The sequence below is a fragment of the Primulina eburnea genome, chromosome 12 (assembly GCF_022965805.1).
Source record: "Primulina eburnea isolate SZY01 chromosome 12, ASM2296580v1, whole genome shotgun sequence".
Lineage (NCBI taxonomy): Eukaryota > Viridiplantae > Streptophyta > Magnoliopsida > Lamiales > Gesneriaceae > Primulina > Primulina eburnea.
Window position 1 is genome coordinate 28,693,889 of NC_133112.1, and position 18,143 is coordinate 28,712,031.

Sequence of the window (18,143 nt, forward strand, 5' to 3'; positions counted from 1 at the left end):
TTCCTTTATATATATATATATATATATATATATATATATATTTTTTTTTTTTTTTGGGATCGTCGAACTGACAGAAAACAACTGAAGGATCTTATGACAAAAGGAATATTTTATTTTATTTTATTTGTTAATAAATAGTTTTTGGATTGGATGAGGTAAAGAAATTATATTATTCTTTCTTCAGCAACCAAAATACACATCTCTCCCATTTGTTGCACGTGTTGATATATTCCAACATATAGTCCCATATATTATTATTTTTTTAAAAAAACTTGCTCCACATTTTCTTCAAATATGCTACTAATTTCATTTGCACTCAAATTTTAAATCAAATCAACTATGAACCAACTCAAAAAGAAATTCAGTTCAGGCTAAAATATTCGTGAGTTCATGCATAAGCATAAAAAATTTTAAAAGCTCAACTCGAATTCGACTGGATTTCACCCCAAGTTGAATGAAAAACCCAAAACCTTAAAAAATATTTTCACAACGAATAACCACACAATATCTGCATATGCTCATGTTTGCTAACAATGTGACACAAAAAAGTACAAAGGAAAAATAGCCAACCTTGTTACTTCCCAAGTGAAGATAGATATGTATCACATGTATGTAATTCCAAACAGTATGACAAAGGGGCTAAATCAGCCAACATTACTATGCAAATATACACATTAATACTATAAACCAAGCTGTTTAAATTGAGATGGTGAAATGACTTAATAAAACTGCAATCACCCCTTGAATCATTGATTCATTTGCTCAAATTACTCAACCAAACTATTTCTCTTTACCTGGCGATCCCTCTGTAAAACCAGCAGCTACACATCGTATACAGGCAGACGCTCTTCGATGTACACACGACATATGGGGCATTTCTTGCATTTTCCACAGCAGATGCTGAGTTTATAATTCAAAAACGAAGTGTCAACATTTTTAGACATTGAGGCATGATATAAATTCATGAATCAGACAAAGATGGGAAGCTCAGGTTATTTGGGACCAAAAAATCAAGAGGGATACAGGTAATACCTGCAAAGAACATGATGTCTACAAGGGAGTAGAACTATATTTATTTGTTCATCGAAACAAACTCGACACAGGATTTTGTCCTGACACAATAAACAAGCAGGATTACAATATATTCACATTTTAAGGCATATATTACAAGAATTTGAGGATGAGCTGGGTACCGCATTTTCCAATTCTTTGCCTAGTTGACCAAAATATATTGTCTCGATGTGTTCCGAACATATGATCATTTAAATTCTTTATCTTGATTACAAGTTTGCATGTTCTCACAAATCATCATCGGAGACAGTGTTATAAATCCAATAACATAGGCTACACAAGTCACAACAAAACTACATAACAGGAAACAAGCGAGTATGAATAAAAATTTACTGAGTTTACATTTTGAAGCTTTTCGAACTCGTTCTGGGTAATATTTGTGATGTCTGTTTGCTCAGCAAGGGTGGATTGGAGTCTCCATATCTTGAAAAAAAAATTAAACAATGCCAGCCACAATCAATCATGTACATAGTATTTGTAGCGCCAGTATAAATAACATAAAAAAGGTGGAGTAAAAAAAACTAAAATTCCAGCTATTTAAAGACAACATGATAATCACCTCCTTCGCAAGATCTGCCTTTGGCATTTTCTTCACATCATCTGGCGAAAATGTATTATACCTGCGAGAAATAAACAATATTCGTGATTCATTTTCATACAATGATAGTGTTTTCTTTTTAAAAAAACATGGTAACTATATTTTCTGGATCATAATTTATTTCAAGTAACATATCCAACAATCATTGAGTGGTCCAAAAATAAAATTCAGAAAATTCACCCGGATTCCTCAGCATAATATAGCCGAGCTTGCTCTTCTCGACTTCCTTCATCAATAGACCACCAGCCCAATAACCTGATATTGGAAATAATTAGCCAGAATAAATGATAGATATAACAATGTAGTTTAGGACCTTCCGTCAACTTAATGTTAGTACCTCGACCCACGACGCATGAAACCCATATACTCGTAAACACTTGGAGGTAGTCTAAAGGACCTTCTTGAACTGCCGTCGCGTAGTAATAATATGACTTTCTCATAAAACCGAAATATGGCAAACAACAATCCAGCTCCTTGAAGAAAAAGAAGGGGAGAAAACAATAATGGAATTGGAACGTATTTAGCACCAGGCGGAGTTCCCTGAAATTGACAACATAATTACTCTTTATCAACATGCGAAAGCATTTGTAAAATCTGAATCTTTAATAATTTGACGTACCTCCAAGTACATGAACAACAAGATTTGAAAACCAATAAGTGGAATTTTCATCACATGCCCACCAATGTCATGTAAACTGCACGTTCTGCTTTCTTGATTATCATCCTCTGAAGCTATCATGGCACCGTTAGCCAAGTTAAAATATCTAACATCCCTTGAAGATGAAGTGGCTGCTGTTAGATGAGGACGTCTGTGAATTGCGGGATTGTACCACTTGGTGCAAATAAGAAAGGCAAAGCACTCCGCAACACTGAAATAATGTATATGCCTGTTTCAGCATGCACCACACAAGACAATATGTTCAGTAAATGTGGGAAAAAGAGAATTGTATATACCCGTAATTGATAAATAAATCCCACCAACCAAGGCCAGTGACATCACCTGCAAAAAATAGAGAAATATTTAATGAAGATATAACCTTAAAGTTGAACAGTATAAACCGTATAACCTAATTATATAATGAAAAACTACACGAATAATTAATTAGAAAATTCAGTTGCAGAAGAAAAAGATCGACAAGCACATGTATCTGCATCAAGAGCAAAAACAATTGATTCAACGTACAACATCAACAAGAATCTCAAGATGTAAGTAAATAAGTTACTAGCAGAGTTAATGAACACTTGTTTTTCTTCCCAAACTCTAAATAGCTCAGTGTGAGACCTTAATCAGTGGATGAGGTAAAACCGTTAAAAAATTAAGAACTGTAACGCTCATGGTACCCGTATGATAATTAATGTGTTAACTGTGAAAATTTTGAATGATTTTATTCCCTGAGTTGATAATATAAGGGGAAAAAATAGAGTCCATCTTCCTAGTCGCCTGACACTAGTTCTTTTTTTTTCTCTCCCTTTCCTTCTTTTAACTCATTTTATAATTTTTTTTTATCATTGCTTGTGTTCTCATCTCACACCTTAGTATATACACATTTAAGATTGTCAAATGGATGGATCCCAGAAGTAATACATAATAAGATCTCTTAATAGGACAAAAATCAAATTACCACAAAGCTTCAGAAGTGTAAATGCCGTCGCAGCAATGAAGAAGATCATAGATATTGCAACCCAGAAGTGCTGAAAAAGAAATATGAAAACTTAAGGTAAACAACGAGTATGACAAAACAATGATTCACAACATACAGCATAATCTGGGTACAAAGCAACATAAATCACAATTTTTTTCACAAATGATATTAATTAAGGTGGTCATCAGCATCTAAAAGTTTACAAAAAGGTAAATACCCACTCCTTTGTTGAATAACTAGCCAGCATGCAAAAGAAAACATCCTTTTTCGGTAAAGTCCATGATAATATCATCTGGAATGGGAAGAATTATGACATGAACTTGATTTTTTCACAGATGAAAGCCATTTCTAAGTTCACTATTTTTTCCCAAATTTTCAGTTTACAGTTTCTTTAATACAGCGGGCAGTTTCATAATTGAAAATTGATATAGTACCTTGAACACTTACCATACTAAATGTTGCATGAATTGTATGACATATTTTTTTGGAAATAAATTAGAACCAGAGCTTCGTGTGACCCAACAAAATGAATCCGTATCTTGGACTATTTGATGATTTAGTGTATATACTATAACTAGTCTAAAAACTGAGATTCCTTACTTCATATGGTGTCCATTGAAAAAGTTCAGTAACTAACCACTTTAAAGAACTTGAAACAATCAATACAACGAATTCAGTTTTTCGAATATTCAGTGAAGGCTTTACACAATCTTACAGGAAGAGTTTCCCATATTGCCTCATCATTGATACTTTCGTCATCTCCAGGCATAAGGTATCGACACATCCTTAACAAAAAAAAATAACAAATAACATGATAACTCTTGTTTAAACCCATCCACACAATCTCTTAAACAAAAATATAAAATCCTTGGGACAACAATACATACATAACTGCTTTACAAGAAAGAGAAGTATCACCTGATGTTATCAACCAAAATTGCAGTTTCCAGGGCTAGCAGAGGCAGAAATACAATCTTCAAATTCACAACTGCCATTCGCCACATTCGATAATTTATACACAGCTATAGTTACATGTTTATCGGCTCAAAGAAAATGAAAGTGGCGTTCACGAAAAATAACAAAGAATGATGGACCAACAACATTAAATTGATTCTGCAAACTTTTAATCAATTACCAAGGACCAGCGAGAGAGAGAAATTACCATATCTTTTCTCGAGATGAATACACAGAAGTAGTTCGAAAGCCACGAGTAATGGTGTGGCCATGACAGAATGAAGTGGTGCCCACTGGCCATGGAAGGGAGCGAGTCATATTTTAATTGTGGCAAAAGAACACATTTAATTTTTGTTAGTGTAGGTGTGGTGTTGGGGAGGGGGGGTGAAGGGGGGTGTGGCATTTACTTGTCACGTGAACTAGTGATACATTAATTGATGGATTGCAAGGTATCATACTCGGCGATCATGAGGCATAGATGGGGCAGGTAACGAATATCTCCCCCTTGCCACAACCGCATGAAATAACCAAAGAGGAGAAAATATCAACCTACAGAGATAAAACTAATGGAATCAACTCAATGTCTAAAAAGCCTGGAAGATTAAACACACTTAAGTCTAAGTAGGCAGGATCACTACCATATAATAAAGAATCTGGAATATTATAATCAATGCTCGACCATTTTCTTTGGCTATATAATGACTAGAAAAGTATTGGTTTACAGCCAATAAAGGACAAACTAGGAAACATCAACAAAAGATGAATGAAGCTAGTGCAATCATGTAACACATTCGTGCTGATAAACAAGTTTAACAGTCTTAATGGAAAGTAGAGCTTAGAAATCCATTTCTGATTCTGCAAAAATCAAATCCAAACTGCAATAGAACTTCTAGAACAAGTCTGACATTCTTTATACACGAGTCCAAATCCATGAATTTAAATATAAAGAAAAACAACAAACTACAATTACGTTTCATTCACATCAAACCAATTTCCTACGCCATCGAGCTTCATGTCAAACATCACTTTTGGCTAGTAGTTAGGAAGACGTGACACAAATTATCATGACCACATCAACCAAATTAAATATAAAAATTGCTTTTACTTGAATTAAAAGGGATTCGTGTAGCTACTTGAAAATAAAAATGCAGTCAAGCTGGAAAACTGCTAAATAAGACGAGTTAGGGGGAAGAGAGAATAATCTACAACGAATCACCATATGCAATCAATCATGTGAAATTCACACAAATCAAGAAAAAAAATTCCGCATTTTGTATCTCAACGATAAAACATCAACATCCCTTGTTCAAAATATACAAAGTTACCATCTTTTCTTGATAATCAAGCATAAAATTCAATTAAAATTGCTTACAAATCAAACATAGGAATAATAAAAAAAAAGCCCACAAAACCAATTTCTAGACAATCAAGCACAGGAATAAACAAAACCCCCAAAAAATCTTACATGAAAAAATGAGAGAGAAAAGAAATACAGACCACCAAGTATAGTTAATAGCACCATGAAGCTTGAGAGAAAGAAAAATAGTGAACAAGAAGAGCAACCCATGAGCCACGACTACTTGTAAAGACTTCAAAATTCTCCTCCTATTCATCATCCCCTCCCAGATCACTTTGATGCACAATTCTTCTGCATCTAAGTCGGCAAATGATCAGTAATTGGAAAGAAAAAGTTGCAAATGGAACTGTAGCGATTGATGGGAAATTCAACGGAGGTTTTGCGGGCAAAAAAGAAAAAGAAAGAAAAAAAAAATTATTTTCGGATAACAAGGTTTAACGCTGGGCGATGTTCTGCATCTTTTGGAGGCTTCGCTTTCAAGGGAATGACGCTTTGTGAGTCGAGGATTCGGGGTCAGTACCAAAAGTCGAAATTGTCCTACTACTGGGAAGGAAGGGGTACAAAGATGGCGCAGGCGCTGTGAAATTTCCTTATATTTTGTCACCTTCTTTCAGGATTTTTTTTTTAAAAAAAAGTTAAGAAAAAAGTGACTCGAAAAAATATTTGTTTTCTACTCAAATTTATCCGATTCGAACCCAAATTATTTTGTTCGATAGTTCGTGAGTCTTAATATTTTATCAATATAATATAATTATATATTAATAATAAATTTTGAGCTTTTCAAATACTTGTTTTCGAAGAATAGTTCTAATAATTTGCTCACATGTTTGAATTTTTCGAGGCGAATTCGAATTTTAATTCAAACCGAATTCGAGAAAAAAAAATTTAAAATTTTTGAGCTTCAGATCGAGTTCGAACTAGAATAAAAACTAATTCTAAACGAATTCGAATCTTAAATTTTTTGGTCATATTCCACTTGATTGGATCCATTTACACAAATTAACTTTCAACAATTTATGCTGCTTGTTAGGTGGTTATGAAACATATGTCTTGCCCATAGACTTGTCATGGTGATAAAGTATTTAGAGGATAGTGTGATTATTACATTGATAAGTTAAAGTTCAGCTGGAGATGAAAATTATATAGAGACAACTCCAAGTACTTATAGATTATAAGTCTATAACCACATTTGGATTTATTTAACTCTTAATCAATCTTCAGTCGTTTCATACATTATCAACTCTTCATTAGTTTAGCCTCAGCATAAATGCAAGGGAAGCCTATGAATGTATCAATCACAGAGCATAGAATATATAACAGAATATAAATGAAACAAATGCTGGGAATATACATATATCTTCAACATTTTTTTGTAGAATGAAAATATAATCGAAATTATTAGAAAAAATAACTTTAGAATACAAAATTTCTAGATCAACTCACCAAAACAAAAATTACTAAAATGAGAAAACCTCACACTTGAGGCCGACATGAATTATTTGGTCTCCTTTCCAAAGAAGAAAAAGAAGAAGAAGAAAGAATTAAGACCATCTCCAATCATGGCACCACATTGGCCACACCATTGTGGTGCCATGGTTTTTCACTCCAATCCAGGACCAAAACTGGCGCTGGATCGGAGCAGCTCTACAAGCTGCTCCGAATTGCTGCGCCACAATTTTTTTTATTTTTTCAATTTTTTTTAGTTTTTAATTTGATTAATTTAATATAAGTGTTTAATATTTAATTAATTAATATTTTTTTGAAATTTTAATTATAAAATTTTTAATATTCTGATTAGAAATTAATTAAGTGTAAAAATAAAAAATAAAAAAACACAGATTAAATTAATAATGCGTTAAAATGGTACAAATTAAGAACAAAAAACAACAAAAATTATGAAACAATAAACAAACTACGGCAACTAACAAACCAAAAAATTACGAAACATAAAAAAATTACTTCAAAAAAAGATTTTTAGTAATGCGGTAAACCAGACCCCGATTCTCCAATATCTCCAAAATAAGATCCGAAGTTGTCATTTTCTCGACGTTCATCTTCAAGTCTTTTTTGCAATATTTTTTGTTGCTGAGATTTAGTGTACTCACGCAGAGTTGGATCAGTAATTTTGCTCAAATCTTTGTATAAAATTCTTTCATCCATTTTTCTTTCTTCTTGTTCAAGTCTAATCTTTTGAAGATCGTAGTTTTGTTGTCTTTCGGCATTTCCTTGTTTCAAAACATTCAATAACTCGCGATGTTGTTTTCCATTGTACGTTGAATTTGAGATATGTCTTCATCTCTTTTCTTTTTTCATTTGGCTTTTTTCACTCCAATTGGTCTTTCAGAACTGTCACCGATATTTTCATCACTCAAATTTATAGGAAATGTAGAGAACATAGGTGAACCTGATTGGGGCGATTCTTCTAGTGGAGTATCAGATTGTGATGTGTCTAGATAAGTAGCACGCGTCTTAGATTTCTTGGCTGGATGGATTTTGTCTCCTGCAATTTTTTCACAATCCTTAACAATATTCCACACATGATCGAATGAAAATGCTTTGTTATCTTTACTCTCTTGCGCATACAGTATTTTTGCACGATTCATCTACATCAAAGTATACAAAATTAATTACAAAATGTTGATTATTAATAACTTGTAATTTTTAAAAATAAATAACTCACAATATCTTGTTCTGATGCACCACTCGGATTGAGATTTTCAATTTGACGAACACATCCTCTCAAATGTGCAACAGAAGTGAGTATGCTTCCAATGCGTTTCTCAATTGATTTTTGAGGACGAGGATGTAAATCACTTCTTCTTTCTTTGTTGTACTTCTCTGCAACCCGAGACCAAAGCTGACCTCTCGATTGATTTATACCTATTATAGGATCCTGCGAAATATCAAAGTAAATATGACATAAGAAATTATCTTCATCAATAGTGTAGTTCTTTCTTGAACTTTCGTCCATCGTTCTCAAAATAATATGATTGTATTTGTGTTGGATATGTTTCTAAATAGATATAGACTTATTTATAATATTTCGGAGTTATCCTTAGAAATATGAAAAAGAAATGGTATCCTTTGGATGAGATTTCAATAAATCTCATCCATTGAGATCTCATCCAAGAAAATCTTATCATTTTTTATATATTATTCTTATATATATATATATATATATATATATATATATATATATATAATATTTAGATGATACTATGGCATTGATAAATTAAAATAAAATAGATGATACTAAAAATATTATCCTTACAAAAGTATGCATCCATACAAAAATATTATACTATGCATGTACGTATCATAAATTTAAATGATACTATGCCATTGATAAAATAAAATAAATCATACTAAAAATAAATTAAAATAAAAGCTTATCCTTACAAATGTAGATTCTTGTAGATAAGAAATCTCATCTATATTATCCTTACAAACTTTATATAAAGTAGTAACAATTAAATCTTCATCATAACACAATTCACAACACCACCAAAAAAATGAATTCTTCTTCAGGTTCGTCTTCATTGTCTGATAATGAAGATGACATAACTAATTATTTGGTTAACGATGCTAAAGCCATTGATGAAGAAATTCAAGGAGCAATTGTTACTCATATTCATACACGCAATATGATGATGCACACCTATATCAATCAACAACTTAACGAAGGCACGAGAAGAGGATCAATTCCAGGTCATGTTGTAATCCGACGCGATAGAGAAATAGCGGATCGTAATTTGTTCAACGACTATTTTTCTGAAAATCCAAGATTTCATGAAGGTTTGTTTCGACGACGATTTCGAATGTCCCGTAATCTATTCCTTCATATCATCGATGCTGTCAAGAATCATGATAGCTACTTTATACAACAGAGTGATGGGTTGGGACGACTTGGGCTATCAACTAACCAAAAAACAACAACTGCAATTCGTTTATTAGCATACGCCTTACCTGCAGATGCGGTCGATGAATACATCAAAATAGGAGAGTCAACTGCGATTAAATGCTTACAACACTTTTGCCGAGCAGTTGTTGAAGTTTTTGCAAACCAGTACTTACGATCTCCAAATGCCAATGATGTTGCTCGACTATTACATATTGGTAAACAACGGGGCTTCCCGAGAATGTTAGGAAGTCTCGATTGTATGCATTGGAAATGGAAAAAATGTTCTACTGCTTGGGCTGGACAATATACAGGCCGTAGCGGGTCTCCAACAATTATTTTAGAAGCAGTGGCCGATTATGATCTTTGGATATGGCACACATATTTTGGTATGTCTGGTTCTAATAATGACATCAAAGTTTTGGAGGCATCCACCTTGTTTACCAATTTGGCTCAAGGCATTGCTCCTTCTGCACATTACACTATTTGTGGAAAAGAATATCATACTGGCTATTACTTAGCCGATGGTATCTACCCAAAATGGGCAACCATTTTGCAAACTATCCGCGACTCACTTGGGCCGAAAAAGAAATATTTTGCTATGAAACAAGAGTCATGTGGAAAAGATGTGGAGCGTGCATTTGGTGTTCTTCAATCTCGATTTGCGATTGTGGCAGCTCCAGCACGGTCTTGGCGTAAAAATGATTTACATTACATTATGAAAGCTTGCATTATCACGCACAACATGATTATTGAAGATGAACGTGTCCTTAGTGCACCAATTCAAGATGCAATGGAAGCACCTGTTCCAAAAGTTGAAATGATGGTCAATGACGAAAATACAAGATTTTAAGAATTTCTCGCTCGTTATAAAAAAAAAATGAAAAATAGAGATGCTCACTATGAATTACGAAATACATTAATTGAGCATTTATGGGAACAATATAGTAATTCGAATATTTAATATTGTATTTTTGTTGTATTATTAATTTAATATCAAATGAACGTGTTTTTTCAATTATATTTTGATTTTATTAAAATATAGTTTGTATTAAATAATTGTACGTAAATCAAATAATTATTTTGTTAATATGAAATAATTAATTCAAATTTTAATATATAAATTAAAATATTCAAATATATAAATTTTAATATATAAATTATAATATTTAATTATCATTATATTATCAAATTATAAATAATTAACATAAAACAAAAATATTAATATTGAAAAAAAAATATTATTGGAATATTCTATTGTAGTGTAAAATATAGTGCAATGTGGTTGGAGATGATTTTAGTGTAACACCAATGTAGTGCAGAATGTAGTGCAATGGATTGGAGATGGCCTAAGAGCAACTCCAACCCTTGCTCCACAATGGAGTTGCTCCATTGTGGAGCAAGGTTTTTCACTCCAATCCAGCATAAAAAATGGTGCTGGACTGGAGTTGTCCTAAAACCCACTCTAGATGTGGCGCAGTACAAAGTGCTGCGCCACATCTCTTTTATTTTTTTTTTAATTTTTTATTTGTTTTTAAATAATTATAAATATTTAATATTTTATTATATATTAATTATATAATTAATATTTTTATTTTTTAAAATTTTAAAATAATTTCCTCTTGAAACTTAAATATTAATTTAAATTTTTTTAAAACTTTTTTTTAAAATTAAATAGATATTAAATTAATTTAAAAAAAACCAAATTATATTACTAATACATTAAAATGATACATTTTACAACATAATACGAAATAATTTTAAAAATAATAACAAACAAACAACAAAATTACGATACAAACAATAAAATTTATTAAATGATATTTAGTAATCTGGTAAACCAGATCCTGATCCTCCAATATCACCAAAATAAGATCCAAAGTTGTCTCGATTTTCAGCTTGAAGTCTCTTTTGCAAAATCTTTTCTTGTTGAGTTCTAGTGTATTCACGCAAATTTGGATCAATGATTTTGCTCAAATCTTTGTATAAAATTCTATCCTCCATTTTTCTTTCCTCTTGTTGAAGTCTCATCCTTTGAAGGTCATAATTTTGTTGTCTTTCAACGGTTCCTTGTTTCAAAACATCAAAAAGTTTGCGATGTTGTTCTTCCATTGTACGCTGAATTTGAGAAATATCTTCATCTCTTTTCTTCTTCAATTTGGCTTTTTTCACTCCAATTGGTCTTTGAAAACTGTCATCAATATTGTCGTCATTTAAATGTATTGCAAACGCAGAGAAGCTAGGTGAACCTGATTGTGGCGATTATTCAGCTGGAGTATCAGACTGTGAAGTATCCAGATTAGTAGCACGTAGTTTAGATTTTTTGGTTATCGAAATTTTATCTCCTGAAAGTTTTTCACAATCCTTCACAATATCCCACACATGATCAAATGAAAATGGTTTGTTATCTTTACTGTCTTGTACATACAGTACTTTTGCGCGGTTCATCTACATAAAAACCATTAAAAATTAGTTAAGAAATTTGAATGTGAATGACACATAACTTTTTTAAAAAAATAACTTACGATATCTTGTTCAGATGCATCACTAGGCTTGAGGTTTTCAATTTGTCGAATGCATCCTCTCATACGGGCAACAGAAGTGAGGATGTTTCCCATGCGCTTCTCAACTGATCTTTGAGGTCGTGGATGTAAATCACTTCTTCTTTCTTTGTTGTATTTCTCAGCAACCCAAGACCAGAATTGAGTTCTCGATTGACTTATGCCTATAATGGGATCCTGTGAAACATCAAGATAAATATGACACAAAAACTTATCTTCATCAACGGTGTAGTTCTTTCTTGAACTTTCTTCCATCTACCTTTCGCTAATATGCTTATAGGTGTATTGATATGTTTTGAATATAAATGTTACTATTTATAGTATTTCGGATTATCTTTAGAAAATATACAAAAGAAATGATAGTCGTTTGATTAGATTTCGATGGATATCAACCATGGAAATATCATCTGTGTGCCATCCGTCGGATGAGATTACCAAAATCTAATCCTACGGATGGTACAATGATGAGATCACCAAAAGAAAATGCGTGACATTTTAAAAGTTATTTATTTGGTAGAATTCTTTTATCAAACACCAAATTCTATTACTATATACCTTTCTTTATTCATTAATAACTAGTGGACAAACTCAAATTGCAGTTCTGCTTTCCTCGTGACCGTTGAGTCACATGGTAAGAGATATATGCCATTGGATGAGATTCCTTATCTAATGAAATCTAATTCTATGGATGGAAAGATTTGGAGATAGGAAATATCATCCATATTATCGTAATAAATTCTATATAAACTCTAATTCGTAGTATACATTTTTCAAACAATTTATATTTAAAAAAATGAATTCTTCATCAGGCTCATCGTCATTATCCGATAATGAAGATGAAATGACTAATTATTTGATCATCGATAAAGCCATTGATGAGATTCAAGGAGCAATCATTAGCCATATTCATGCACGCAATACGATACTACACACCTACATCAATCAACAAGTTAACGAAGGTCCGAGAAGAGGATCCATTCCAGGTCACATTGTAATTCACCGCGATAGAGAAATAGCCGATCAGAATTTGTTCACCGACTATTTTGCTGAAAATCCCAGATTTCATGAAGGTATTTTTCGACGACGATTTCGGATGTCTCGTCATCTATTCCTTCACATTGTGGATGGTGTCAAGAATCATGATAGCTACTTCATACAACGCAGTGATGGCTTGGGACGACTAGGGTTATCAACTAATCAGAAAGCAACAACTGCAATTCGAATGTTAGCATATGCCATGGCCGCGGATGCGACCGATGAATACATCAAAATAGGAGAGTCAACTGCGATTAAATGCTTACAACAGTTTTTTCGAGCAGTGGTGGAAGTTTTTGGAGCCCAGTACTTACGAGCTCCAACAGCCAACGATGTTGCTCGACTCTTGCATATTGGTAAACAACGAGGCTTTCCAGGAATGTTGGGAAGTCTGGATTGTATGCATTGGAAGTGGAAGAACTGTCCTACTGCTTGGGCTGGGCAATATTCAGGTCGAAGTGGGTCTCCAACAATTATTTTAGAAGCAGTGGCCGATTATGATCTTTGGATATGGCACGCATATTTTGGTATGCCTGGATCAAATAATGACATCAATGTTTTAGAGGCATCCAATATATTTTCAAATTTGGCTCCAGGCATTGCTCCTCCTGCCAATTATACTATTTATGGCAAAGAATATAATACTGGCTATTACCTAGCAGATGGTATCTACCCAAAGTGGTCAACTATTGTGTAAACTATCAGTAACCCACTTGGACCGAAAAAAAGATATTTTGCTATGAAACAAGAGTCGTGTAGGAAAGATGTGGAGCGAGCATTTGGTGTTCTTCAATCTCGATTTGCAATCGTGGCAAATCCAGCACGTTCGTGGCGTAAAAACAATTTGCATGATATAATGACAGCATGCATTATCATGCACAACATGATTATTGAAGATGAACGTGACCTCAGTGCACCAATTGAAGATGCAAGGGAAGCACCGCTTGCCGATGTGGAAATGGTGGTCAATGACGAAAGTACAAGATTCGAAGAATTTCTCTCTCGGTATAAGAAAATAAAAAACAGAGATGCTCACTATGAACTACGAAATGCGTTAATTGAGCACTTATGGGAAGAATATAGTAATTCTAATATTTAATATTGTGCTTGTATCGTATTTATTTCTTAAAATAAATATTTGTATCATTTTCAATGTTTTTTATCTTATATATAATGTTATGCTTGTATTGTATTTTATTCTTGAAATAAATATTTATATCGTTTTCAATGATTATATTGAAATAAAATATGTGTATCATTAAATAATTATTTTATTTATATAAAATAATTAATCGATTTTCTAATAAATAATGAAATAATATAATTATATTTATTATGTATAATTGTGTAATGGAATTACAAATAGTTATTATTGAATTAAAATTAATATTATAAGAATATTCTGAGAATATTCTTTTTTAGTGTAGAATGTAGTGTAGATAGGTTGGAGATGAATTTAGTGTTACACTATTGTAGTGCAGAATATAGTGCAGTGGGTTGGAGATGATCTAATGGTCCTGAAAACATGGCAAAGCCATGGCTATATGGAGCATTGGTGGGGGCTGGTGGTTTCCAGCACTCCTCCGGCTTCTACTATTGCTCTTGTTCAATTTTTTTTATATTGTATTTGGATTGATGAAACAAATAAATCTATTTTGAATTTGAATTGTTATTTGAGCCAAAATAAATTTTAATATTTTATACATATATTATAATTATAAGAGTAGGAAACCCAAAATTTTTTGATAATTTTTTTGTTAAGATTGAAACATAAATCTGTTTCACCCAAAACTAGCTTAAGAGAAGATAATTATATATATAAAATACTTAATTTATATATATATATATATATATATATATATATATATATATATATATATATATAATACTTAATTTAACTAACGTGAGACTACTAACAAAACTGGACATCTAAATAATCCATTTTTTAGTAGGTATAGAATATAAAAATTTCATGGTCAGAAAAATAAAACCAGCCCTTTTTATATTTTATAAATATAAAAAATGGTATATTTTTTTTATTTTTCTCACAGGTAAGCCCCGACACTGCATAGGCGGTGCTTTTAATTTGTTAAGCCATTGTATTTTTAATGCCCGTATGTGAGGGGGTACATTTTTATTTTTATTATTAATAATATTATTACTATTGTAGTTGTATGTTACGTTATTTGATAAAAAGTTATTCCTACGTTGGATTAATCGTACATGAATGAGAGTGGTACTTAGATGAGTGAAAGAAGCTCTCGTACGTTAAGTGTCGCGTATTTTCCACTCGCAAGCGCACGATTGTCAAGTTTTAATATATGAGAATAGAGTATCATTCCCACGAGGAGTGTGTATGTAAGAATATATCAGCACTTGTAATTAGAATAATCCCGACTTTATTTAGAAAAATCAATAAAAGTTTGGTTTGTTTAAAACAACTTAATGGCAAATAAATAATTAGTCTAATCACTGAATGGAGAAATATCAACGAGAGAAAATATCTAGAGGATTGATTTCACTAAGTTTTCACGATAATTATTCTCGTTTGAATTTATACTCAAGAATTCCAATTATTTAATGGTCAAGAACACTTAATTGTTTTATTCTCCATTTCCTAAGTGACGAATAAATTGTATCATTCAAACTTCGATCCAAACATTCCTAATAAGAATCTAAGTTTAATTGATGTATGCAAACGATGTTCTTACCTATGTCTCACTAAAGTTATATGCTTTCCGAACGATATAAAAATTCAACGATGTGTCTCTAATGATCTATAATCCTAGTCCTTCTCCCGAGTTGTAAATTTAATCAGACAACAACAATTTATGACTAGTAAATCGCAGTCGAATAAAAACAAAGAAACACAATTAAATCAAAATGGAACTCAATCATATGAACAACCACGTCAAATTATCGTATCCACAAAGTTATATCATCCTCTAGATTGGAAAATTAGTTCATGACAAAAACTAAACAAAGCATGTTTGAAGTTTTAAACATCGCAACACTATATAATAAAGAAGCGAAAAATTAGATGACAAATCAGAAGTGGCGTCTCTGTCCCCAAATTCGTCGTTCTTCGTCTTCGTGATCGATCTTCGCACTCTAGATCTTCGTCTCGTGCATGTATCTTGTTCTCTCCTATGTTTTCTCTCCAAAACGACAGCTCGCCTCTGAACCCTCGTTTCTTCTTTTATTTTCACGTCCGGGCCGTAAATGCAAGCCCATTAATTTTACACACGCCGCCACTAGCGCCGCAGTGCCTAGGTGCCCGTCTCTCGAAGGTTTGGCGTTGTGGCACTGCTTGAGTAGTGCCTAGGCGCTTGCATTTCGGTGGTCTAGCGCTTCAGCGCATTTTGACTGGCGCCGCAGCATATAAATTAAGTGCAATTCTTGCACTTTTCAACCTACCAAACTTGAAATTTCGCTAGTCCCGAGCAAAATAAAAGTAAAATAGAATTGCAGTTTCAAGCTAGAAATTAACGCTCTCAAACTTATCTATTTTCATGTGGTTCACAATTACTCAAGAGTCACGTGCGTATATGATATGTCAATGTTCATTTACCCAATCAAATGCTCAAATAGATTCACCACACCTACTAGCCTTATGAACTCAAAAGATATTCACTTCAGTTCAAACCATACTTCATTAACATACAAATTCGCTTACACAGCCCCTAAAGTACTTTATTGGTGATTATTTGATTAATAGAATATTCAATACAAGTATACCAAAAAAAATGATGTCACACAATGAGATACTTACATGAAAATGATTAAAGTCCATACTTGCTAACCATGTTTCTCAGATATCCATAAACTTGACTTGAACAACTTTTCTCCAATAGTATATTAGATAAATGTGACAAAGTTAATAGGTCTTGTAGGCTTGTAACGTTAGGCTACGAATCATGGCTACAATGAAGGTATGAAAATCAAAATTTGAGAGAAATATTTGAATTTTCATCATTTTCACTCTCCTTTCATTCACCATCCCTTATTGTTTTCTTTGCAATCAATCCTCCATTTCTCATAGTTTTCTTTTTCACCACTTTTTGATTAATTCCTTTTTATTGTTTTTCTTCTTCTTTTCTTTCTCAACTCCTTTATACACATTGAATTTTATTTTTCTTTTCAAGGAGTATTTTGAATCATTTCAATACCAACGAACTCATTTCTCTCAAAATTGGGTAGGACAATAAGTGTATAAGCTTCATTATGTAGTTGTTGTGGGATGTAGAATAGATAAAGGTGTGGGTTAATTGTATGTCATTGACATACAACACTTGATTTTTAGTAGGCTCAAAATAGGACACTAGGGATTCTTCAGTTCATTTGGTAGGCTCGAAGGCTCAACCGGTTCCAAAAATTGCCTAAATCATCCTATGTCACATATTATCTGTATTTCACCTCGAAAGGTGTTCAAGAAAGTTCTAGATTACTGTCAATCCAATAATTATCTCATACAAATCAATCACATGCATTGATCAATCAAAATGATATATGAGATAGGTACACAAAGAAAATTCAATCTCAATCAACTCGAGGCTCAATAGGCTAACAATCGACAATATACAATTAAAACATGCCCAAAAATATTGAAAAAATTGCCCATATCATCTTTGTGTTTGCAAAAATGTCGGTCATAATTACTAAAAATAAGATCTCCATTGTCTATTTAGCATCACATGCATGTAAATTATCTCTAAGCAACGATAGTATCAACAAACATGACAGTGCATAAACAAATGTGACTCCCAAGTTATCATAAACACATGTATTCATAACCGCAACTTCATTCTCATCATCGGCCACATAATGACTTATACATGACTCTTTTCTAACGACTCTATAATGCAGTAATCAAAATGAAATTTTTTTTCGAAATTAAAACAATGTGCAGGAAATAACTAATCATGTAGTACTAGTCCTCAAAACGAATTAATAATTCAAACTCAAATCAACCAAACAAAGCAAAGTAAAGCAGAATTAACGACCCCTCCCCCCAAAAAAAAACTTA

At 32.5% G+C, this 18,143-nt stretch overlaps 4 protein-coding genes and 1 long non-coding RNA gene across 6 annotated transcripts; 3 read left to right on the forward strand and 2 right to left on the reverse strand.

Moving 5' to 3' along the window:
• Positions 1-549: 549 nt before the first annotated feature.
• LOC140807205 (uncharacterized) lies at positions 550-6,176 on the reverse strand. Of its 2 annotated transcripts, XM_073163950.1 has the most exons (14): positions 5,764-6,176; positions 4,725-4,815; positions 4,475-4,559; positions 4,231-4,300; positions 4,028-4,097; positions 3,292-3,361; positions 2,624-2,669; positions 2,289-2,538; positions 2,007-2,209; positions 1,850-1,924; positions 1,631-1,691; positions 1,414-1,494; positions 1,033-1,112; positions 550-900 (listed from the first exon to the last, which is right to left on the reverse strand). In XM_073163950.1, the coding sequence occupies exons 1-14, from the start codon at positions 5,880-5,882 to the stop codon at positions 822-824; spliced, it is 1,380 nt and encodes a 459-aa protein (XP_073020051.1). In that variant the 5' UTR covers positions 5,883-6,176; the 3' UTR covers positions 550-821. The 2 variants fall into 2 exon arrangements, with proteins under 2 accessions (XP_073020051.1, XP_073020052.1); XM_073163951.1 differs by lacking the exons at positions 4,475-4,559; positions 4,725-4,815 and having other exon boundaries at positions 5,764-6,175.
• A 1,990-nt stretch (positions 6,177-8,166) lies between these two features.
• On the reverse strand, positions 8,167-8,514 carry LOC140806550 (uncharacterized). The gene is made up of 2 exons (XR_012112584.1): positions 8,304-8,514; positions 8,167-8,226 (listed from the first exon to the last, which is right to left on the reverse strand). It is a non-coding gene; the product is annotated as an uncharacterized lncRNA (long non-coding RNA).
• A 621-nt stretch (positions 8,515-9,135) lies between these two features.
• LOC140806752 (uncharacterized) lies at positions 9,136-10,374 on the forward strand. Its single transcript, XM_073163290.1, has one exon. The coding sequence runs from the start codon at positions 9,136-9,138 to the stop codon at positions 10,372-10,374; it is 1,239 nt and encodes a 412-aa protein (XP_073019391.1).
• Positions 10,375-12,875: 2,501 nt separating this feature from the next.
• LOC140807922 (uncharacterized) lies at positions 12,876-14,617 on the forward strand. The gene has a single exon (XM_073164878.1). It carries the CDS (start codon positions 12,876-12,878, stop codon positions 13,812-13,814), a length of 939 nt encoding a protein of 312 aa, XP_073020979.1. The 3' UTR covers positions 13,815-14,617.
• On the forward strand, positions 13,857-14,216 carry LOC140806753 (uncharacterized). Its single transcript, XM_073163291.1, has one exon. It carries the CDS (start codon positions 13,857-13,859, stop codon positions 14,214-14,216), a length of 360 nt encoding a protein of 119 aa, XP_073019392.1.
• Positions 14,618-18,143: the final 3,526 nt, after the last annotated feature.